We start from the raw sequence: 25479 nt of genomic DNA, 5'->3' as shown, positions 1-25479 counted from the left end.
GGGAGGCCGAGGCGGGCGGATCACGAGGTCAGGAGATCAAGACCATCTGGCTAACACGGTGAAACCCCGTCTCTACTAAAAATACCAAACAAAATTAGCCAGGCGTGGTGGTGGGCGCCTGTAGTCTCAGCTACTCAGGAGGCTGAGGCAGGAGAATGACGTGAACTTGGGAGGTGGAGTTTGCAGTGAGCTGAGATCGTGCCACTGCACTCCAGCCCGGGCAACAAAGCTAGACACCGTCTCAAAAAAAAAAAAAAAAAAAGAACTAAAGGGAATGAGAGGAAGATGCACAATATTATACCTTGCTTTCACGGAGATCACATCTATAGGTTGAACTCTGGAAACTGACAAAACCCGACAGTTTTAACCCTCAAAAATGGCAATTTCATGATTCAACCTGACAGCTGAGGAGATAACATACCTAAAACTAAGAATATACTAACAATTTAATGGTTGCTGAATTGATACAATGAATTTTTTTAACAAAATCTCTTCTGTGACTGATTCTCATTTGACCCTTCTACTTCCTTATTAATTTTTACTGTACCTGAAAAACTCGGACAGTTTGTTCATTAAAAAAAAAAAAATGAATGGGTTCATAAGCTGGAAATAAAACAATTTTTTACTTAGCTTTTTTCAAAGAATGATCATTTCAGCCAAGATCCTCTATCTACTTTGTGAGCCCTTTAAGAATCATGGGGCTTCAGAAGCTTGACAGAAACTGAAAAAGCATCTTTTCCAGTCTCCTTATTTTATACATGAAAAACTAGAAGCCAAAAGAGTTTCCGTTACTTTTCCTGGTGATAGCAAATTAGTGGTAAAGTCAGGAAAAGTAGGCTGTTCTTTATTCTGCACCCAGGGTGGCCCAGAACAGAGCAAATCCCATCTAGCATTCATTCAGTCTGCAAATACCATATGTCCCCAACTACATGATGTTATCATATGTTTAAAAGCTTCCCTTTGGCCTTTTCAACCTCTGGCCAGGATAAATGGCAGTAGTTTAAAATTGCTTTGACAAATCAAAAGGTCTTTCTTCCTGGCTAAGCCTACCACACACCTTGCAGATGGATGACTTCGCTTTGTTTAACTCCAGGGTGTTTATTTCGGGTTAGAATGGTAAGTCAAGTTGGCAGTACTGCCAGTTCACAAGTACTAACTGTTGTCATGCTGTTTGGTATTATCCAGACTCTACTTGCTTGAAATGGGACTTATCAGGGGTTTCTGGCAGTTGATACTTTTGCTGACAGAAAGTGCATGGAACCCCATTGCTTTAGTATTTTCTCCTGCGTATCAAAAATAGTTCCCACCTTACTCAACTACACAGAAATATGAATGATAAGGGCAGATTATTTTATGCCACTGCATCCATGAATAGAAGTCATTAGAAAGTAATTTGTTATTGCACCACTCCGAAAATAACCAATAACTACAGAAGATGATATATCCATCTTAAAATATATATTTTTTAACAGCTAGTACTTAAGCTTGTGGGAATCAGAAAATTAACATGGCTACCCTTAGGCAGAATTGATCTTTTTTACAACGTGATCTCTTGAATCATAAGAACTATTTATTGATTAGTTTCCCATACATTACCCAATGGTGGCTCAATAGAAAAATATCTCAAAACTGTAAGTGAAATACACTGAAACAATTACCTTATTGAAAATTAAAAGAGAATGAGCATACAAACATGGTAGTTACTCAATAAATAGTGCTTATTAAAGTTACCAATAGAATATATTAAAAATGTGTAATTTAGTGCCTGTCATTTGCATTTGATTAAACAATGGGTTTATTTCCCCTGGTATAATCAAGCCTAAGTCTGACTAAATATCTGCATACCTTTGAGAAAACTAAAACTGTACACTGTTATATACTGAAATTTAAAAACAGGTCCTTAGGGGTTGAAGGCAAGGGGCCAGGGCCTTAGAAGAGGGAGAGTAAGGAAGGAGACAAACTACTCTTCACATAAAGGCAGGAATTATTTGGAGTTCTTCACCTCCACTGGTCCCAAATGGGAAGACACCAGCTTGACTTGTGGCCAGTGCTTGATATCGGGAAGAATCTCTCCAGCAATGTGACTTGTAATGGGGGAAGAAATAGAATCTGAACCTCTGTGTGTCTCTGAAATGGTCACAGAGCTTCACATATTTAGGAGGATTCAGGTGTTTTATCAGAAAGCAAATCTGCAACTTTTCACTCCCTCTAGGACCTCTTATCTCACACATTCCTGAGTGTCACAATGAAAAAGAGAAAAGAAAACACAACACCCTGGACCCTGATAGAATTAAAAGAAAGAATGGTATGTTAATGGTTGAGATTAATGACAGTGTGACTAAATCTTAGATTCATATGCTAAACCAAAGAATGGACAGTGACAAATGGAAAAAAAACAGCTGCAATTTAGTGTTTGCACTAGACATTATGGTAGGCAACTTATAAATAGCATGATCTGTCATTTTCACAAAATTCCTGAAATTAGGGTACCCTAGAATTTCATTCTGGGAAATTCTGACCTGTGATTCTCATTTACAATCAGAATTAACTGCTCTAACAGGATTGTTACAGGCTCTTCCATATAAGGTAGGATATAAAGTAGTTTGTCTGTGGCTATGTGCAGGGGTGCTGTCAAATATGCTTAATTGACCAGCACTGAAAGGAAGTTTGTTACAACACAGAACATCCAAGCTCAGTGTACAGTGTGTGGTCAGCTGGCCTGGGGAAACAATGAGCTGAAGGAGATGGTTGAAGTAAAAGGCTACAGTTAGTTTCCAGGACATGAGAATGGCCGGGAACAATAACGTATGAGTGCATCTTTTCAAGACACTTCACCACCAGACAAAATAAATAACTTTAAGAGGCAGAAATTTTTTTTGTTTTGTTTTTTTGAGATAGCCTCACTCTATCGTCCAGGCTACAGTGCAGTGGCACGATCATGCCTCACTGCAGCCTCAACCTTCCAGGCTCAGGCGGTGCACCTATCTCAGCCATCTGAGTAGCTGCGACTATAGGCATGCACCGCCAAGCCCAGCTAATTTATTTTTTGTACAGACAGAGTCTATGTTGCCCAGGCTGGTCTTGAACTCTTGGCCTCATGTGATCCTCCCGCCTGGCCCCCAAAGTGCTGGGATTACAGGTGTAAGCCACTGTGCCTGGCCCAGAAATTTCTTTATTTTTTATATTTTTTTGTTTCTTCTTTTTTTTTTTTTTGAGACAGAGTCTCACTCTGTTGCCCAGGCTGGAGTGTGGTGGCACAATCACAGCTCACTGCAGCCTTAACCTCCTAGGCTCAAGGGATCCTCCCACCTCAGCCTCCTGAGGAGCTGGGACTACAGGCGCATGCCACCACACTCAGTGGATTTATTTTTTGTAGAGACAGGGTCTCATGGCATTGCCCAGGCTGGTTTCAAACTCCTGGTTTCTAGCAATCCCTCTGCCTTGGCCTCCCAAAGTGCTGGGATTACAGACGTGAGCCACTGTGACCAGCCAAAATTTTGTTTTTTAAATGGGACTATTGCTACTTGATAATAGGTATGGTTTTTTTTTTACTAACACACAGTTTATGTGCATGTATTGTATACAAGGCCTGGTGGCTGTGGGACTAGTCTTTTTTTTTTTTTTTTTTTTTGAGATGGAGTCTCACTGTGTTGCCCAGGCTGGAGTGCAGTGGTGAAATCTTGGCTCACTGCAACCTCCACCACCCAAGTTCAACCGGTTCTCCTTCCTCAGCCTCCTGAATAGCTGGGATCACAAGTGTGTGCCACAGCGCCCAGCTAATTTTTGTATTTTTAGTAGAGACAGGGTTTCACCATGTTGGCCAGGCTACTCTCGAACTCCTGACCTCAGGTGATCCGCCTGCCTCGGCCTCCCAAAGTGCTGGGATTACAGGCGTAAACCACTGCACCTGGCCTGGGACCAGTCTTGAAGTTCTAATCAGCACTCTGAGATAGTGATCACCTCAATGGTTTTAAAAAATTATGCACGCATCACCAACAAGTATAGGCTTCCTAATACTGTGTAATGTAAATTGTATGGTAAGACCCTAAGTGGTACCAGTCATATAAACACTTGGTAGGCAAAGTTAGAGTCTACTCCAAGACTAAGTAGGTACTTGATAAGACATCGGCTGATACGGAGGCATCCTTCTTCCTCTTGTTATTTGAGATTTAGGCTTGGGCTTTTGTTTAACTCCCACCTGATACATATCAAACAGTTGGGCCTTGTCTGTGATTAACTAAGAGAAGCAGTACAGTCAGCTTGTGGTTGCACACAACAAAAGGGGAGCCTCATTTGAACTGGCAGAGGAAGAAAAACTCGATGCCAAAACAAAGCTTGTCTGTTATTCTGAAGTTAACATTATTTCCTGAAGGTATCAGCAAACATCAGCCAAAGTCAGCTGTTCATTCTGCAAAGAGAGAACACTGGGAAGTAGAACAAGGCCCTACAACCTACACATCCTGGTCCTACGGGGACAAGCAAAATTAATGGAACAAAGCTATGTTGTCATCTGTTCCACACCAAGAAATTAGAAGGTGGTAGAGGAGAAAATCTAACCTTAAAAATCCTTTAGCTCTGGCCAGGCACGGTAGCTCACGCCTGTAATCCCAGCACTTTGGGAGGCCGAGGTGGGCAGATCACCTGAGGTCAGGAGTTTGAGACCAGCCTGGCCAACATGGTGAAACCCTGTCTCTATTAAAAATAAAAAATTAGCTGGGTGTAGTAGCACATGCCTGTAATCCCAGCTACTTGGGAGGCTGAGGCAGAAGAATCACTTGAACCCAGGAGGCAGAGGTTGCAGTGAGCCGAGATAGTGCCACTGCACTCCAGCCTGGGCAACAGAGTGAGACTGAATCTAAAAAAAAAAAAAAAAATCCTTTAGCTCTGCTTTCCTGCATTTTCTGGTTTTCCAAAAGCATTCTGAATAGTTAATTCAGCCAGTAATCATCTGGCTGGTAGGCTACATTAATTTCCTCTCAATTAGCTAGAATATGTTATGTAGGACAGAATCCCAAATTCCATTTAAAATTAATTATAAACAGCAAAGTGTAATTTTAAAAATATACCTAAGAGCTACTGCAACTTGAATAAGCATTCTTGACACGTGAAGGAGATGTTTGGAATGTCAGACCAGGAATAATAAAGATGTTTAAGACCTAGAGTAGACCACACAATAGTGACAAAATCATCAGTTGCTTTATCCAGATGTAGCAACCCACTCACTTTTTATAATAATGAATAAAAAAAAATGTTAGCAGTCACTTTGATTATGATGATAGTCTTAAATTTTTTGGAAGAAGACTTTGTGTCACAAAATACAGTTCATAAAACACCAATTTGAGCTATACACAGATATTTTTCTTTAAACATGAAGATGGTATGAAAAGTATCTGATAAAGACATTCTTGTGAATTCTTTTTTCTGCCCAAGACTCAACTCATGAGTTAACGGATTAAGAAAGCCCAGCAAAAAGGGCCCACTTGATATAATGAGTAAAAATTAATCTTTTGTTTCCTTTCCTGATTTTTATTCCTCTGTATTGTTGGTATTCATGTATTTTCAGGCAGTCAATATTTATGCACTGATTAATAAGAATAAAGAGTCTCTTTAGCAAAGAGAAGTGTTACATAATTTCTGTAAAGTACGACTTTTAATCTGGACCAATCTGGTAAAGATATGAATAGGACAGTGGAAAATGTTAGTCTGAAGAACAGGGACCTTTGTGAGGTGGTCAACTGGTTGTAGATGTGCTGCTTCAGGATCTCAGTGAGACATGTACTCTTAAAAACACTGGGTTCAGGAAGACCACGAGTGACCAGGTAAGCATAGCCATATTTCTTTGGATTTTATTTGTTTGCTTTAACAACTTAAGAACTGTTGAGAGATTTCAAAATAATGGCCTAAAACCCTGAAGCTTAGTTCATAAAACAATCATTTTTAAAAATCAGGATCTTATTTACCCATTTAAATACCACTTCCACCTTTTAAATTTACTTAAAGAAAAAGCTGGCCAGGTGCGGTGGCTCCTGTAATCCCAGCATCTTGGGAGTCTGAGGCAGGCGGATCACGAGGTCAGAAGATCGAGACCATCCTGGCCAACATGGTGAAACCCCGTCTTTACTAAAAATACAAAAAATTAGCTGGGCGTGGTGCTGCGCGCCTGTAGTCGCAGCTACTGAGGAGGCTGACGCAGGAGAATTGCTAGAACCCAGGAGGCAGAGGTTGCAGTGAGCCAAGATTGTGCCACTGCACTCCAGCCTGGTGACAGAATGAGACTCTGTCTCAAAAAAAAAGATAAAAAAGAAAAATTTACAAAGTAATTTAATTAATTAAACCATGTACTTGTTTGTGTATCTAAAGTAACCAACAGAAAATACGGTTATAAATTGTTATGATAGTGTAACATTAGAAATATTGCCAATTCCATTATTTATTAACTTCACATTGCTTATGTTTACACATGAAACATAAAGAGTTTAAATAATTAGCCAAATAACTGAGGCTGAGGTTGATGATTCAGTTGTCTTTCTATTTCTGGGAAAGCCAATCTCTGGGCTGAACTATCTAGATACTTTCATCAAGTTTCCATGTTGTTTGCACTATCTCATTTAGCACTACTCTTCTAGTTTTATGGTAAATTCTTCTCCAGAAGTAAATGCATTTAGATTCTGATTTTCAATAGTAAGTTCTGGCCTCTTTTGGGGTATACATCTTACAAAAAAGAAAAATAGCTATTTGATAGTCAAGAAAATTAGACCCTGATTTAATTATCTTCTTAATTATCTGGGATTATGCACAAGGCTAGAGCAAATAAGTCATGAGTATTCAGAATAAGATAAGGATGAGCAAACGTAACTAGAATGAAAATGCATACAGGCCAGGCGCGCTGGCTCACACCCGTAGTCCCAGCACTTTGGGAGGCCAGGCAGGCAGATCACGAGGTCAGGAGTTTGAGACCAGCCTGGCCAATATGGTGAAACCCCGTCTCTACCAAAAATATAAAAACCAGCTGGGCGAGGTGCCATGCACCTGTAGTCCCAGCTACTCGGGAGGCTGAGACAGGAGAATCGCTTGAACCTGGGAGGCAAAGGTTGCAGTGACCTGAGATCATGCCACTGCACTCCAGCCTGGTGACAGAGCAAGACTCTGTCTCAAAAAATAAATAAATAAATAATAAAAAAAAAAAGAAAGAAAAGAAAATGCATAATCATGAAAACGTAGATGCAGTAAATTTCTAATGTTTGGTACCAAGATACGCATTAAAAATCATATGTGGTATGTGGTTTTTTTGGTGTGTATGTGCTGAGAAGACAGTTTTAACTGAATGCATTAAAAATGTACATGGAGACATTCATTTTCCAGAGAGTAGCTCATATTGATATTCCAAAACAACTTGCCCTTAACTCTGTGACTAATTAGAAACAAGACTGATAGTTACAGTCTTTCTTTCTAAAGGTACAGTTTGCTTCCTCTGACGACTTCCCACTCCAGCTAGATTTCCAGTGTAAGAGACAATGAAAATTTCTTTTAAGAATTTAAATAATTTTAAGTAATAAAATTTAATATATAAAAGGATATTATACATTCAAAACACATTTACTATATGATGACAGGTGGGAAGAAGTGAAGTTTATGCCATTTGTAGGAGAAATGCATTACAAATTGCTTTTCTTCTTTAACCAGCATACACAGGCATAAAATGCACTGAGAAAAAAGAATATGTTTTAAAATGTGTAATGACAAATTCTGGGGAAGTCTTCACAAAGCAGACTGCACCTTTATCTTTTTTTTTTTTTTTTAATTATACTTCAGGTTTTAGGGTACATGTGCACAATGTACAGGTTTGTTACATATGTATCCATGTGCCATGTTGATTTCCTGCACCCATTAACTCGTCATTTAGCATTAGGTGTATCTCCTAATGCTGTCCCTCCCCCCTCCCCCCACCCCACAACAGTCCCCAGAGTGTGATGTTCCCCTTCCTGTGTCCATGAGTTCTCATTGTTCAATTCCCACCTATGAGTGAGAACATGCGGTGTTTGGTTTTTTGTCCTTGCGATAGTTTGCTGAGAATGATGGTTTCCACTTTCATCCATGTCCCTACAAAGGATATGAACTCATCATTTTTTATGGCTGCATAGTATTCCACGGTGTATATGTGCCACATTTGCTTAATCCAGTCTATCGTTGTTGGACATTTGGGTTGGTTCCAACTCTTTGCTATTGTGAATAGTGCCGCAATAAACATACGTGTGCATGTGTCTTTATAGCAGCATGATTAATAGTCCTTTGGGTATATACCCAGTAATGGGATGGCTGGGTCAAATGGTATTTCTAGTTCTAGATCCCTGAGGAATCGCCACACTGACTTCCACAATGGTTGAACTAGTTTACAGTCCCACCAACAGTGTACAAGTATTCCTATTTCCCCACATCCTCTCCAGCACCTGTTGTTTCCTGACTTTTTAATGATGGCCATTCTAACTGGTGTGAGATGGTATCTCATTGTGGTTTTGATTTGCATTTCTCTGATGGCCAGTGATGATGAGCATTTTTTCATGTGTTTTTTGGCTGCATAAATGTCTTCTTTTGAGAAGTGTCTGTTCATGTCCTTTGCCCACTTTTTGATGGGGTTGTTTGTTTTTTTCTTGTAAATTTGTTTGAGTTCATTGTAGATTCCGGATATTAGCCCTTTGTCAGATGAGTAGGTTGCGAAAATTTTCTCCCAATTTGTAGGCTGCCTGTTCACTCTGATGGTAGTTTCTTTTGCTGTGCAGAAGCTCTTTAGTTTGTCAATTTTGGCTTTTGTTGCCATTGCTTTTGGTGTTTTAGACATGAAGTCCTTGCCCATGCCTATGTCCTGAATGGTATTGCCTAGGTTTTCTTCTAGGGTTTTTATGGTTTTAGGTCTAACATTTAAGTCTTTAATCCATCTTGAATTAATTTTTGTATAAGGTGTAAGGAAGGGATCCAGTTTCAGCTTTCTACATATGGCTAGCCAGTTTTCCCAGCACCATTTATTAAATAGGGAATCCTTTCCCCATTTCTTGTTTTTGTCAGGTTTGTCAGATAGTTGTAGATATGCGGCATTATTTCTCAATAAATTAGGTATTGATGGGACGTATCTCAAAATAATAAGAGCTATCTATGACAAACCCACAGCCAATATCATACTGAATGGGCAAAAACTGGAAGCATTCCCTTTGAAAACTGGCACAAGACAGGGATGCCCTCTCTCACCACTCCTATTCAACATAGTGCTGGAAGTTTTGGCCAGGGCAATTAGGCAGGAGAAGGAAACAAAGGGTATTCAATTAGGAAAAGAGGAAGTCAAATTGTCCCTGTTTGCAGATGACATGATTATATATCTAGAAAACCCCATTGTCTCAGCCCAAAATCTCCTTAAGCTGATTAGCAACTTCAGCAAAGTCTCAGGATACAAAATCAATGTACAAAAATCACAAGCATTCTTGTACACCAATAACAGACAAACAGAGAGCCAAATCATGAGTGAACTCCTATTCACAATTGCTTCAAAGAGAATCAAATACCTAGGAATCCAACTTACAAGGGATGTGAAGGACCTCTTCAAGGAGAACTACAAACCACTGCTCAATGAAATAAAAGAGGATACAAACAAATGGAAGAACATTCCATGCTCATGGGTTGGAAGAATCAATATCGTGAAAATGGCCATACTGCCCAAGGTAATTTATAGATTCAATGCCATCCCCATCAAGCTACCAATGACTTTCTTCACAGAATTGGAAAAAAACTACTTTAAAGTTCATATGGAACCAAAAAAGAGCCCGCATCGCCAAGTCAATCCTAAGCCAAAAGAACAAAGCTGGAGGCATCACACTACCTGACTTCAAACTATACTACAAGGCTACAGTAACCAAAACAGCATGGTACTGGTACCACAACAGAGACATAGATCAATGGAACAGAACAGAGTGCACCTTTATCTTAAGGTGGCAATTTTATAAGCCCGTCTCATAAGTAGATGGTCAAGAAACTACAGTAACTCAGGAAAGTGACTTTTTAGGGCTTTATGAATTCACATTTTTAATATGACTATAGTATTTAAGAATGTTGGTGATGACCTAATGATAGAATGATGAATTAAAGACTGAGAGGGACATTTAAACACCTACTCATCCTTTAAGTTTGGCTTTCTCCAGAAAAAATTCCCAACTCCCAAGGCAAAGTTAGTGAAGCAACTCAATGCTTCAGTAACAGTTTATTCATCCCTGTCTTAAATCTCTTACCAAATGCATTGTCATGATCTCTTCAGGTGCCAGTTTCCTCCACTAAACCCAGAGTTCCTCCAGGGCAAAAATGGGTCCCATTCCCTTTTGAAATCTCAGAAATTTAAATAGTGGTTTGGATAGAGCAGGCCTTCGACAAGTACTCAAGGAATAACAATAGGGTTGGATAAGAAGGAGAATAAAGGCAGACCAGTGGCAGAATACCAAGAAGGCTGGACTAGCTGTCATTCTCAAATGTCTGATAGCTGGTTCTACAATTGTGGAAGAGTCTTGGGGACGTAATTTCTTCACCTGAAGAATGAGGCCACTAACAGAAGCTCCCTAGATGTGTTTGTTTTTGACATAAATGTTTTCCAAAACTTGACTCTCACTGCTCTTGGGGCAAGTGTTTCTTCCCTTCTCCAGTCTGATGGAGCCCCTACCATTCCTCATGGTCTTACACCTGCCCACTTGAGTGCCTACCTGAACCCTGAGGCATTTTAATTTATTACCTCTAAATTGCTTCCAGTTCTTGTCCTTTAAGAGAAGAAAGAAGACTGGGGTGGGAGGAGGGATGAAAGAAGAAAAGAAAGAAAGAGGAGGAAAGAAGCCATAAGAATAATATGCAGAAATGATGATAAAACTTTGGCAGCAATTTCAGACTTATCCTGAATAATAACCACTGGTTTTATTTATGCTACATCCGGAGGTTTTCCCATCAGTGATGTAGAAAACAGAGTTAATAGTCAGGTCACACCAATTCCCTAGGAACTGATACTATGAGCCACAGTATAAATTCATACTAAATTAGAAAAAAAAAAAAGGGACTCACAATAGGGGTGTGTGTGTGTGTGTGTGTGTGTGTGTGTGTGTCTAGCAGGGTACAGAATCAAAGAAGACAGCCATTTATTATTTTTTCTTTTTTTCTTTTTTTTTGAAGTGGAGTCTTGCTCTGTTGCCCGGACTGGAGTGCAGTGGCGCGACTTCGGCTCACTGCAAGCTCTGCCTCCCGGGTTCAAGCGATTCTCCTACCTCAGCCTCCCGCTGGGATTACAGGTGCCCGCCACTATGCCCAGCTAATTTTTTGTATTTTTAGTAGAGATGAGGTTTCACCATGTTGGGCAGGCTGTTCTCAAACTCCTGACCTCGTGATCCGCCTGCCTCGGCCTCCCAAAGTGCTGGGATTACAGGCATGAGCCACTGTGCCCAGCCTACTTTTGGGTAATTTAAAATTCTAAGGCTATTATATAAATATTTTAGAATTTGAAATATTTGGAAGAGCAATCTGATAACTGCAATACATATTTTAACTAAGTTATACTTCTTACTCCAAGTAAATAAAGGATGCTGTGAAAAAAAAAAAGAGATATTTTAGCAGCTTTTCTCCACTGAAGAAGAAAGAAAAAGAGAAAAAAAGAAAGAGGAAAAAAAGAAAGAAAAAAAGAAAGAAGAAGAAAACATGCTGAAGTTTCATTATACTGTCCAAGAAAACAAAGGAATTGTTTCTTCTTTGAAAAGGAATGTTTTAGAGAAATATGCCTATACCTTAGTTATCTAGATTGTGATGTTAAAGTAATCAACTAATGGAAATTCAATGCTAGCAGCGTGCTGATAAATGTTTAACAACCAGCTTTCTGGGGCTGGGGTAGGGAGAGATGTCTGACTTGTAGTGTTTGCCAATTTCTTTCTTTCTTTGTTTTTAGAGATGGGTCCATGTAGCCCAGGCTGGACCTCTGGGCTCAAGCAATCCTCCTGCCTCAGCCTCCCAAGTTGTTGAGACTACTGGCACACACCACCATGCCTGGCTTGTGTTTGCCAGTTTCTTAGTAAAATACTCCCATCATGGCTAGTTTCAAGCTACCAACATGATGTCACTGAACACGGAATTATGCTGAAATGCCAAGAATCACTCTCACTTGCTGGCTCCAACACATTGGAGTGTACAATTTATTTTCCTCTCCTATCTTGGATTTTACCACTCATTAAGCTAGTGTAGTATTACTTCAGAAAAAATTGGAAATTTACGTGGGCACGTGGTTATCCCTATTGCAAAATTTGCATCACCTTTCAGTGAGTGACTTCAATTGTGAAAAGTATGTACTTCCAAAGGGACCTAAAGACAGCCCCGATGCCTGTGTTAAATGCTGTTGTGGGCACATGCTCATCCTAAAGACAAATGACCCGATACATCCTCAAGGTGGGGGACCTGACAGTGCTAGTCTTTTCTGAAGGATAAGTTATGCATGTTCTCTTAGATGAGTGATCTCACCATAGAAGCTTCAGGTGGGCAGAACTGAAGTCACTAACACAAGTTCGTTAGTTATACAAACATTTTACACGCAGAGCAGATTTACTCAGCACCACTGCCACATGCAGACCAGAAATGATCTCAATGTCAAGTCTAGTAAACGAAGAAAGTTCACTGGTGTATGCACAAGTTCTTCTCCAAAATGGACGGACATCATTTACCATAGTAATCTAAATCAAACACAATGCCCAAAATACTACTCAATTTAGTTCACTGTCGGCTCTGAATACACTCTCGGCTCTGAAAATAACACCAATGAATTTGTGGCCATTAAGATATTCAGTAACATTCATGGTTTTTAAAAATATAGCTAAGATGAACTCTTACTAGAACCAGTCAACATCTGTCTTAAAATTTTTAAGAGTGAGCTGTAGACATAAATGAGCAGCTACTGAGCAGACAGCTCTATGTCCTGGAATTCAGTGCTATGTGACTGCAGGTTCCAAGGAGGTCTTTTCTTACATTCTGACATATATCCTGAATATTCTCCTGGTCGCCTTTCTATTCATTGTGACAACATTTACCCTGAAGTCATCTACAATGCCATCTCCTACCTTGGAAAGGTGTCCCATTTCATATGCTTCATCTTTGTATCTTCTTGGATTATATGAAATGCAGTGCAGAGTTCTACATGCACAGAACTTCAAAAAGAACAACACTGAAATGCTGACACAATGCCCATAATGGCAACTGAATATGTCTGTAAATTGGCAGTATCTGACCCTGTGATGTTTTGAGACTATGAAGGGCAGGGGCCTTACCCACAAAATCACAATCTGTGGACATGTGACAAATACTAATGTATCTAGCATACTAACTAAGACCTTTGGCTTTGAAGACAAGCTCCTGGCATTTGAATTTCAACTCTGTCTACTACTAGCCATATGACTTAAGGAAAATCGCTCAACCTCTCTGAGGCTGTTTCCTCATCTATAAAATGAGGAAAACCTACCTTGTGGGGGCTGCTGCTGAGAATAAACTGAGAAAAACCTCATAAAGCATTTAGAGCAGTTTCTAGAACATAACAACAATAAATGTTAGCTATTATTGTTATAAATGAGATATATAGATGAAATCGGAATGGACAGTTTAGTAAGCGTATATATTATGGCACTCACTTCCCAGATTTTGGCTATATTCTGCTTTTGGAATGTGAAATTCAAATGAGTGGTCTGGACTGTTTTGCAAACACTGTTTAAAACGGTGCTATTCTGACAGGAGTGTATTCAGCTACTGTATGTTCTGAAAAATGTGTGCCAACCAAGGCATTGCTACTACCAACCAATGTATATCTTCTACTCATCAATCATAAGGGGAGACTACAGGAAGAGATTAGTAACTAACATCGTTGCCTTTAGATTTTTACCTTCACAATACACCTTTCCTGTTGATACTATTCTTCTTCTTCTTCCCACAAAAATTATCATATATTTGTCCTCCATACTAGCTAATTTTGCTTACAGAAGAAAAAAATTAACTCCTGTTTCTCAAAGAACTAAAAATAGAATTACCATTCAATCCAGCAATCCCATTACTGGGTGTATATACAAAGGAAGGTAAATTGTTCTATCAAAAAGGCACATGGGCTCGCATGTTCATCACAGCACTGTTCACAATAACAAAGACATGGCTAGGTTCCCATCAATAGGGGACTGGATAAGGAAAATGTGGTCCACATGCACCATGGAATACTACACAGCCAAGAAAAAGAATGAAATCATGTCCTTGGCAGCAACATGGATGCAGCTGGAGGCCATTATTGTAAGCAAATTAATGCAGCAACAGAAAACCAAATATCACATGTTCTCACTTGAAAATTGGAGCTAAACGCAGGGTGCAAATAGACACAAAGATGGGAACAATAAACACTGGGGATTTCAAAAAGCAGGGAGGGCCAGAGCAGGAAAAAGGGTTGAAAATCCATCTGTTGGGTACTAAGTTCACCATCTGAGTGATGGGCACATTAGAAGGCCAAACCTTGGCATCACGCAATGTACCTGTGTGACAAACCTGTATGTGTACTTCCTGAATTGAAAATTAAAAAAAAAAAAAAAATTAACTCCTTAATGTGATCCTCAAGACCCCCACTGTCTGGCTTCAGCCTATGTTTCCAAATTCTGTTTGATTACTTTCTACCACAAACTCCATACTCTTATCAGACTTGATTATTCACCAAATTCACCATGTATTTTCTTTTTTTTTTTTTTTTTTGAGACAGAGTTTCGCTTTTGTTTCCCAGGCTGGAGTGCAATGGCTCGATTTCGGCTCACCGCAACCTCCGCCTCCTGGGTTCAAGCAAGTCTCCTGCCTCAGCCTCCCGAGTAGCTGGGATTACAGGCATGTGCCACCACACCCGGCTAATTTTTTTGTATTTTTAGTAGAGACGGGGTTTCTCCATGTTGGTCAGGCTGGTCTCGAGCTCCTGACCTCAGGTGATCCACCCGCCTCGGCCTCCCAAAGTGCTGGGATTACAGGCGTGAGCCACCACGCCCAGCTCACCATGTATTTTCAATTGTTCACTCATTCATTTATTCATTTTATTCAAATACCTTGCTTACTTAGTATATGCTGAAAACTTTGCTAAGTGTTAGGCATTAAAAATGTTTTTTAAATGCATAGGCTTAGCTTTTATGGCACAACCTATTAATAGTAGAAAAGGTAGGTAAACAACTATCATAAAACAGCAATGTGACAAAATCAGTAACAGTGGTGACTTGCCTATGAATTCCTGTTTGAACCCTCAGGAACAAGCACTAGCTTTTGCTGGGGAAGCTGGAAAATGTTTCATAGAACATTTATGAACATTATGAACTTTATCTTTGATTTGAAATCATTAGGAGATTAAGTATTGAACAGGCAGATAATAGAAAATGTTTACCAGGCAAATACAATTAAATAAAGTATTGATATGAAAGTACTATGACATCTAAGGAAAAGCAAGCACTTCGGTGGGTGTGAAGTATATTTGTGGGGAAAAAAGGTGGTAGTGAAGGTTGTGGATAGACTGAAAAAGGCTGTGTATGCTGTGATGGACCAAGGTGTCTTCCATTTTTGTTTGGTTCACCCAGTAAGTTCTTCCACCCCTTTTCTTATGGTAACAGATCTTGCTGTCCTTGCTGTAATAGGAGGTATCTGATCCAGGCTTGGACAATCCAGGCCAACAGTGGCTCAAATGATGTGCCCCTTTCTGAATCAAGGCCAGGAAAAAACTGTCCCTGTGGATTGGCACAATCATTTTAAGAAAGATGTGCACTTTTTTTTTTTTTTTGTGGCTAAGCAAGGGCTGCCTACGATTAAGTTATCTGCTCAGTAGAGAAGGTTTGTTTGCATTTGCAGAAAATGAGCCCACCGGCCGGGCGTGGTGGCTCACGCCTGTAATCCCAGCACTTTGGGAGGCCAAGGTGGGCAGATCACGAGGTCAGGAGATCGAGACCATCCTGGCTAACATGGTGAAACCCTGTCTCTACTAAAAATACAAAAAATTAGCCGGGCGTGGTGGTGGGTGCCTGTAGTCCCAGCTACTCGGGAGGCTGAGGCAGGAGAATGGCGTGAACCCGGGAGGCGGAGCTTGCAGTGAGCCGAGATCGCGCCACTGCACTACAGCCTGGGGGACAGAGAAAGAAGAGCAAGCAGAGCTGAGATACAAACAGAAGAAGAGTGAGTCCCAGGAATGCTGAATTCTGTCCCAAAAAGGGAATATGGCCATGGTCCCTGGTATACTTCCTTCACTTCCTCAAGTGACCTGCAGTATCTCAGCCACATGGGCCAATGAATTCTGACTTGTTTCAGTGAGTTTAAGTTCGGTTCCCACCATTTTCAATGGAAAGAGTCCTAATACATCTGCCATACTAAGAACTCTGTTTTATGTGGTAAGGCAATGGGAGCCAGAGAGAAACTAAGACGTGAAATGTGTTCAAGCAGGTGAGTGATGGATCAAAGTGCACTAGAAAAGCAGATTCAATGGGCAGTACAGAAGATGGATTCGAGGAAGGCCACTTAGGCACTTCTTATGCCTTTCAAGAATGTGGTCTTTTATCTTTAGAGAATTTCTGACTACCAAAATAGTCCAGCAAGGCCCAGCTCACTTGACACCTCTTCTCTAGTGCCCTTCTGATCTCACCAGATGCCATGAATGGTCCTTTGTTCTGCATTCCCGCAGCACTTCACTTGCACCTTTGACATCCTAGTTCGCAAACTTCAGTGACTGTCAGAATCACCTAGAGGCTTGTTAAAACTAGATTGCTAGGCCCAACCTTGAGCGTTTCGGATTCAGGAGGTCTGGGGTGGGACCTGAGAATTCTAACAACTTCAGGTGGTGCTGGACCTGTGGCCAGCTTTGAGAACTGGTGCTCTAACACATTTCATTGTAGCTGTCTTCTAGTTCACTTGCTTATCTGTGTCCCCTGCTCCACTAAACATTCCTTACGGACATTCTTGTTTTGTATTTTTTGAGAGAGGGTCTTGCTCTGTCACTCAGGCTAGAGTGCAGTGGTGCAGTCATGGCTCACTGGAAGCTCAACCTCCTGTGCTCAAGAGATTCTCTGTCCCAGCCTCCCAAGTAGGTGGGATTACATGTGCACACCATCATGTCCAGCTAATTTTTTCGCTTTTTTGTGGAGACAGGGTCTTGCTATGTTGCCTAGGCTGGTCTCGAACTCCTGACCTCAACTGATCCTCCTGCCTCAGCCTCCCAAAGTGCTGGTATTACAAGTGTGAGCCACCGCACCCAGCCAAGGGTTTTCTTACTCATCTTTGTATAGCCTTCAGTAGCTAACATAATGCTTTACACAAAATTGGTATTTGATATGTATTACTGTGTGATTAACTATGGAGATAAAATAAACATCTTATCATGTTAAGATTCTTTCAGTTATCATCCAAATAAAGTCTCCCCAAAAATAAACTGTGTAGGCTGGGCACAGTGGCTCACGCCTGTAATCGCAGCACTTTGGGAGGCCAAGGCAGGCAGATCACTGTACTCCAGCCTGGGCAACAGAGCGAGACTCTGTTTTAAAAAAGATAAATAAAATAAACAAACAATCAAACAAACTGTGCAACTAGAAAAGAACCAAAGGCAGAATATATCCTGACTTCCTTGGGGCTACCTAATTTTTTATTGCATCTTCTATCAGGGCAGGGTGCAGGTAGCATTACCTTAGGCATCCAGTGACGTTGTAGAATATGTCAAAATCGAGCAAACCATTTGCTTTTGGGTAGTCTCCTTCAGGCCACCCAGAAAACGGGATGATGATATTCTCCGTCAGCGTAAGCAATGCTTCTGTTATCATGAGATTCTTTAGTTTGTCATTAGATGACAAATTCCACAGCAAACCTAGAAAAGCACAGAGTTACCATGAAAACAGTGCAGGGTGGGACCAAAATGACTGCTGAAAAGTTCAGTTAAGGCCGTCAACTCCAGGGCCATGACTAGTCATAAAAGAATTTGGGGGGTGGGGGTGCCAGCCCCTTTCTCAACCGGAAGAATGCAATTAGAACTCACTAGATGGTGATGGAGGCTGACCCACATGGGCAATAAATATATGGCTTAGGTTACAAACTGTGCAGGTTTAAACTAATCAGATATACAAATAAAGGCCAGACATACTTAAGCATTTATTGCTGCTTCTCTTAAAGGGCCCTACCACAAAGCTGACCTGACCAGGATCATAAAGTCTGGGCTCACCAACAGGCAGGTTTAAAATGGTCCTATTGTAACTAAAACTTCAACATTTTTAAAGAGTCGTATTTTTTTCTCCCTTAGATACACTTGGGAAAATATCTTCCCTGCCTCCTTCCCCACTAACTGTAACTTTCACCTGACATTGTGGCTCCCAGTAAGAGCAGGGAAGGTCTGCAGAAAGCCTTTCTCCATGCCTGTCAACAAGCTGATCAACATCACCAATTAATGTTATTGACTGCCACCCAATGACAGAATCACGTCCTCCAGCAATTTATTCTGGCTACCTCACGTATTCTTATTTTATAGTTTGGCAGTGAAGGAGAGACAAGAGCATCTTCCCTATCGGCCAACTTGCATGGCCTAAGCACTGCTCAAAGATTAGTACTATATTTACTCATTAAATTTTCTCTTTCCTCTTGAATCCCCCATATTAAAGAGAAAGACCATATAGGCCAATCCAGAAGAAACTGAGATAATAGCATGTTGTGCTTTATAAGGTATATACTGTGACACAGAGACTGAGGCTGGGTACTGAGAGAAAATAGAAAGTGGCATATACATTTAGGATTTGTTTTATTTTTGAAATTTGGAGCTCGAATCCTTCTGATTCAGTGGAAGGAAGACTGTACACCAATTGCTTGCTGTTCCAGGGACTCCCAGCAGGTGTAAAGTTGCCTTGTCATCTTTCTTTCTTTCTTTTTTTTTTGAGACTGAGTTTCACTCTATTGCCCATGCTGGAGTGCAGTGGTGGCTTGATCTCGGTTCATTGCAATCTCCACCTCCCAGGTTCAAGCGATGCTCCTGCCTCAGCCTACCAAGTAGCTGGAATTACAGGCGCCCGCTACCATGCCTGACTAATTTTTGTATTTTCAGTAGAGACAGGTTTCACTATGTTGGCCAGGCTGGTCTCAAACTCCTGACCTCAAATGATCTGCTGCCTCGATCTCCCAAAGTGCTGGGATTACGGGCGTGAGCCATTGCCTGGCCCGCCTCATCATCTTTCATAACGTAATAGGTTACACTAACTCACTAATGCCCAGGAAAAGGAGAAGAAGGGCAGAAAGAGAAGGGATGACTCTTCCCTTTCTACCCTATCCTTCTCACTGCCCAGGCAACAATTCCTACTTCTTTTTTCTCCCCCCGAGATGGAGTACTGCTTTGTTGCCAAGGCTGGAGTGCGGTGGCGCGATCTCGGCTACCTGCAACCTCTGCCTCCCAGGTTCAAGCAATTCTCCTGCCTCAGCTTCCCGAGTAGCTGGGATTACAGGCACACACTACCATGCCTGGCTAATTTTTGTATTCTCAGTAGAGACGGGGTTTCACCATGTTGGCCAGGCTGGTCTCAAACTCTTGACCTGGTGATCTGCCCACCTCGACCTCCCAAAGTGCTAGGATTACAGGTGTGAGCCACTGTGCCTGGCCCAGCAATTCCTATTCTTTTTTGAGACAGAGTCTCACTCTGTCACCTAGGTTGGAGTGTAGTGGCGCAATCTCGGCTCACTGCAACCTCTGCCTCCCGGGTTCAAGTGATTCTCCTGCCTCAGTCTTCTGAGTAGCTGGGATTACAGGCACAGACCACGACACCCGGCTAATTTTTTTGTATTTTGAATAGAGACAGGGTTCTCACCATGTTGGTCAGGCTGGTCTCGAACTCCTGACCTCGTGATCCACCCGCCTTGGCCTCCCAAAGTGCTGGGATTACAGGCATGAGCCACTGTGCCCGGCCAGCCATTCCTACTTCTTAAATTGACTGTATGTCTGTGCAAAGGAAAGAGGAAGCACATAGGTACTCGGGGCAGGCTCCTTTATGAACACAGCAAATGTGGCAGACTTTGCTGAACTATGTGGCAAACATCGCCTCCCCTGAAATAACAGTCTGCATAGTTAAAGCTTGGTAATTACTCAGCATACTTGTATTTAGTCCAACCAATCAGAACACATTAGGCTTCATGCAGTCTTTTGGGCTTAAACAGTTTGCTTCTGCTGTGCACAGGTAACTACTTTTTGAAACTGTAACCAGATTTCCACTGGAGCCTACACAGAGCTTCCATCAGATACAGTGACACTGGGTCTGGTGTCTTGTGAGGACTAGATTTCTGGCTTATGAGGAGGTATTTTCCTGATCAAACTCGCGTTGGGGATTAAGGAGCAGTGTCCCTTAGCCACAGGTTTTGCAATACAATGACTTCATTCCTCCTGCTTCTCCTTAAGAGGCCCTGGAAGAGGGACAGATAAAACTCAGAAGGTGGTTGAAAACAATTTAAAGGCAAGTCTGAGGTTGAGTTTTGGTTACTAAGCTACAAAAGCAAGTTAGAAAGAAGAGAGAAATGAAGAAAAAAAAAAAAGCTTCTTTAGTCCTAAATAAGCAAACAAATTAATAGTCTCTGCCTGCCAGAAGCTTAAGAACGTGAAGCATAATGACACTTCCTCCTTTTAAAAAGGACCACACAGGGCACTCAAAGGAAAAGTACACCTTACAATAAAAACCAGAGAGGATTAATTGGAACAAAGGCAGTGGAATTTTCCGTCAACAGTCAATATCCTTTAGAGCTTGGCATGCTCCATTATTTCTACAAAAGTATACGATTTTGGAAGTTTCAGCATAATTTTAGAATTTCTAATATAGGATTTTGCATAGAAATGTCATGCCTGTCAAATTTCTGGGTGGCATGAAAGCTGTGAAAGAACTAAGATGTTCAATAGAGATTCAGGATTACATATGCTTATACACACACACCCTCACACAAAACCAGTGAGTAACCAACTACAAACTGGGAAAATATGTACAATATGAGATAAAAGGCTAATACTCTTAATATATAGAATTTTTATAAATCACTAAAAAGTGAAACACCAGTAGAAAAATTGGGAAGGTACATAACACAAAACCAATTGATATTAGGAGCTAATGTACACAGGAATCCATGTTCTCTAGTAACAAAAGAAATGCAAATTTAAACAACTAGGTATCATTTTCCATGACTAGAGGACGCAAAACCAGAACCAATAAGTGGAAATTCTAAAGAAGGAGATGTTGGTTCACTGAAAGTATAAACTTCTAAGAGAGCTTTGAAGAAAACAGAAGGAACTACTTGTAAGACCCGGCTCTATCACTGGAGGGAATAAAAATTAGCTTATCTCTTATTAGAAAGCAGATGAGGGCTTTTACCCTGAAATTAGTTAGACTAGATGAGCAGTTTCCAAATGAGCCCAGTGACAAAACAGACTCACAGTCTTGGGCCATGCCCCAAATTTGCTGAGCCAGAATCTCAGGATGGAGTTCAGGAACTTATATTTTAAAAAAAGATTCCAGTTTTGGGCATGAGGAAACCAATGGACTAGATGATTCTGAATAGATGTCCCTTCAATGATCAGATTCTGGATTACCGAATATAATATTTACAGTTTGGGTTTTCATGTGTCTCATCTTTAACTTCCGGTCAGTTGATTCACAGTGTCTTCGTGTCTACTAGTATAGTTCTTTGTTGCAGATGGTCTGTCTGCCTGTCATTTTCTACCATGGGGCTCTCATTCTAGCCAAAAAGAAAGGGATCTGGACTCTGTTAAGGGATATAATTAGAATAATTGCCAATTATAAGAGACAATAACTCCATTATCCAGAAATTTACTGCCAACTGTGATGTTTGCAAAAAATAGCTAACCAGTAAAGGGATGTTAGATATTACAACTCATGTTAAATAATAATGACCTCGGCTGGGCATGCTGGCTCATGTCTGTAATCCCAGCAGCACTCTGGGAGGCCGAGGCGGGCGGATCACGAGGTCAGGAGATCGAGACCATCCTGGCTAACATGGTAAAACCCGTCTCTACTAAAAATACAAAAAAAATTAGCCAGGTGTGGTGGCGGGCGCCTGTAGTCCCATCTACTCGGGAGGCTGAGGCAGGAGAACGGCGTGAACCTGGGAGGCGGAGCTTGCAGTGAGCCGAGATCGCGCCACTGCACTCCAGCCTGGACGACAGAGCAAGACTCCATCTCAAAAAAATAAATAAAAATAAAAAAATAGTAATAATGACCTCTAGGACAGAAAATATAGTAATTTAACAAATCTGCCTTAACACTTAGGCAGCAAAACTTACAAATTTTATGATTAAATAAATCCCTATCTTCAGTAAAAAAGAACGAGGAGGAAAAGATGAGGTCACCGACTGCTCGGAAAAGGACAAGAAAGAAAACTGGTTCTTTTTAACCATGTTTTTCAAGGTGGTCAGAGAGTGGGAGGATTTTTTTTTTTTTTTTTTTTTTACAATTTCCCTTGCATAGATATACCCCTCCTTTCACCTAAATTTTGCAAATCTTAACTGGAATATCAGATCATTGAAATGGCCATGTATTCCAAGTTATATATAAACCCAGGGTACCTTGTTATACATTATGAATGCAGAATAAAATAATATACAATTACTGAAAGTGCATAATAAATATTTTATAGCAAAACATTTTGAGTATTTTATTAAAATACAGCAATCCAATTAAGTACTTCTATAAAATATGCAGGGATTAATATGCAGTTTCAACACATTTCACTGACAATCACCCCTGACTCTTTCATACGTAATGAAAGAGGGATAAGAACTCCTGCTGCACTCTTATCATGACTCGTCCGTTTTAATCCAAGGTATATCCCTGCTCACTCCAGCCAATGCTCACTACTCAGTGACCTTGAAGATGAACTTCTGAGACTAAGATGTGCCGTTCTCACTTCAATTACGGGAACACTACCACACTCACTTAGTAAGGGAGAAAGAACAATCTCACCGGGGTGGGGGGAGTGGGGGTGTCTCTGATCCTGAAGTTCTTTCATTAGAAGACAAGATCCTAGGCTACTACTGCAGAAGTAGAGCGAGAGATGAAGACAACTTGAACCAAGGCAGAGATAAGAAGAGGGGCCGGCGCAGTGGCTCACGCCTGTAATCCCAACACTTTGGGAGGCAGAGGCCGGCAGATCACCTGAGGTCGGGAGTTCGAGACCAGCCTGACCAACATGGAGAAACCCCGTCTCTACTAAAAATACAAAATTAGCCAGGCATGGTGGCGCATGCCTGTAATCTCAGCTACTTGAGAGGCTGAGGCAAGAGAATCGCTTGAACCTGGGAGGCAGAGGTTGTGGTGAGCTGAGATCGCGCCATTGCACTCCAGCCTGGGTAACAAGAGTGAAACTCCTTCTCAAAAAAAAAGAGAGAGAGAGGAGGGGTGTCAAAGAGGAGTGAGGAAGAGCTCTCTGCTCTCTGATCAGTCTCAAAGACAAGCCCCTTCTCAAAGACTATACAAATGAGTCATCACATGCCTCAAAAGTAGGTGGGGTGACAGCAAAACACTCAGATAGAAACAGGTTCAAACCCGGGCTTTGTTCTTTACTATTTAGGCAACCTTGGGCAATTTACTTAACCCATCTGAGTCTCACACTGATCATATGTAAATCACCAAATATGCCTCCATCTCTTACGGAGTTGTCAGGAGAAACAGGGATAAAAAAACAGGAAGCCCTAGCTTAGTGACCAACACATAATAGGGGTTCAGAAAAAAAAAAGGTCGAAGAAATAGACCAGTAAGATTCACATATATACTTTCTTTCTTTGTGTTTCTAAACAAAGATATAAAATGTCTATATTAGGTTAACAATTTATTTCTGAGGCCCAGAAAGCCCTTATTTAGCTCTTCTATTAGTAGAGCCAAAGGGAGTAATTTAGAGGGATTTGTATCAGATGTTCAAATGTCTGTTCGGTTCAATTAGCATGTAATGAACACCCTCCAGTAGGGATGTTGGGCTTATATAGAAATCCTGGGTGCTGCACTGCACAATCAACCTCCATTTATCAACTCTATAGATGATCTAATGATGCCTGAATGGTTTCATATGGCATCAACATCACAGAATGTTCTCTGACGTTAGTCTCCTATTGCCTGTGCAGGAGAAGAGGAAGCGTGATTCAATGGCTTGTTCCCTTGACACACACACACACACACACACGCAAGCACACACACATTTCCCAAGCTTTCTAACTACCAGGCACCCTAACTCCAAATCATGCTATTTTCCACGTCTCCTCTAAATGCCCGGCAGCTAGTTTCTTTCTGCCTCTTTGCCTTGCTAGTGATGCTCACTTTGCCAGGAGTGACTTTCATCCTCCTTCAAAACACCAATCCAAAGCCTGTTCCTCTTTTAAGGTCCACAATGAAACATAACCCTTCAGGAAGTATTTCCTGACTATAAAACTAGTAGATGGAGAAACAAAATCCAATGCGGGTGCAGTGGCATGTCCCTGTAGTCCCAGCTACTCAGGAGGCTGAGGCAGGAGGATCTTATGAGCCCAGGAGACCAGCCTAGGCAGCACAGTGAGAGCCCCATCCTTTAAAAAAAAACAAAAAAAAACCCAAATCCACACCCTCCCTAGGCTGTGATTCTCAGTACCCGACCCCTGAAAGCTGCTCTGTAAATGTTGGTTAAATGAATGGAATCACTTTTAATTTCTACAGGTATTTCAATACAAATCATGGATATGAAAAGAAATCCCTCATGGGACATGACAGAATGCTGGCAAGAGGGTAGCATGGTACCGGTCGGGCGCGGTGGCTCACGCCTGTAATCCTAGCACTTTGGGAGGCGGAGGCAGGCGGATCACCTGAGGTCAGGAGCTCAAGACCAGCCTGACCAACGTGGCGAAACCCCGTCTCTACTAAAAATACAAAAAATTAGCTGGGCTTGGTGGTGGGCGCCTGTAATCCCAGCTACTTGGGAGACTGAGGCAGGGAGAATTGCTTGAACCCTGGAGGCAGAGGTTGCAGTGAGCTGAGATCACGCCACTGCACTCCAGCCTGGGCAACAGAGCGAGACTCTGTCTCAAAAAGAAAAAGAGAGTAGAGAGGGTAGCATGGTACCTCACATAGTTTTATAGCATTAAAATATATCAGAATTTAAAATGTGATATTTAGCAACATGTATACAGCTGGAGGTCATTATCCTAAGCAAATTAATGCAAAAACAAAAAATCAAATACCACATATTTTCACTTACAAATGGGAGCTAAACATTGGCTATACATGGACATAAAGATGAATAAAAGATGGAGGAAAGGATGGGGGCAAGGGCTGAAAAACTACCTGTTGGGTACTATGCTGAGAACCTGGGTGACAGGACCATTCGTATCCCAAACCTCAGCATCACACAATATATCCATGTGACACACTTGAACACGTAACCCCAAATCTAAAATGAATGTTG

General features: G+C 41.2%; 1 protein-coding gene across 4 annotated transcripts in view; it reads right to left on the bottom strand.

Annotated features, from left to right (window-relative positions):
• PKP2 (plakophilin 2) overlaps nt 1-25479 on the bottom strand; it is a 109825-nt gene that overhangs the window by 36198 nt on the left and 48148 nt on the right. For 3 of the 4 annotated variants that reach the window (XM_055280164.2, XM_063639211.1, XM_055280165.2), the window contains exon 6: nt 17713-17890. In XM_055280164.2, the coding sequence (XP_055136139.2) occupies nt 17713-17890 (178 nt within the window). Of the gene's footprint in view, nt 1-17712; nt 17891-19865; nt 19995-25479 lie in introns of all 4 variants that reach the window. The other variant, XM_055280163.2, reaches the window with a different exon arrangement.

The sequence above is a fragment of the Symphalangus syndactylus genome, chromosome 5, assembly GCF_028878055.3.
Source record: "Symphalangus syndactylus isolate Jambi chromosome 5, NHGRI_mSymSyn1-v2.1_pri, whole genome shotgun sequence".
NCBI lineage: Eukaryota > Metazoa > Chordata > Mammalia > Primates > Hylobatidae > Symphalangus > Symphalangus syndactylus.
The sequence above is the reverse complement of the archived record's forward strand: the minus strand, read 5'-3'. Positions and strand labels throughout refer to the sequence as shown.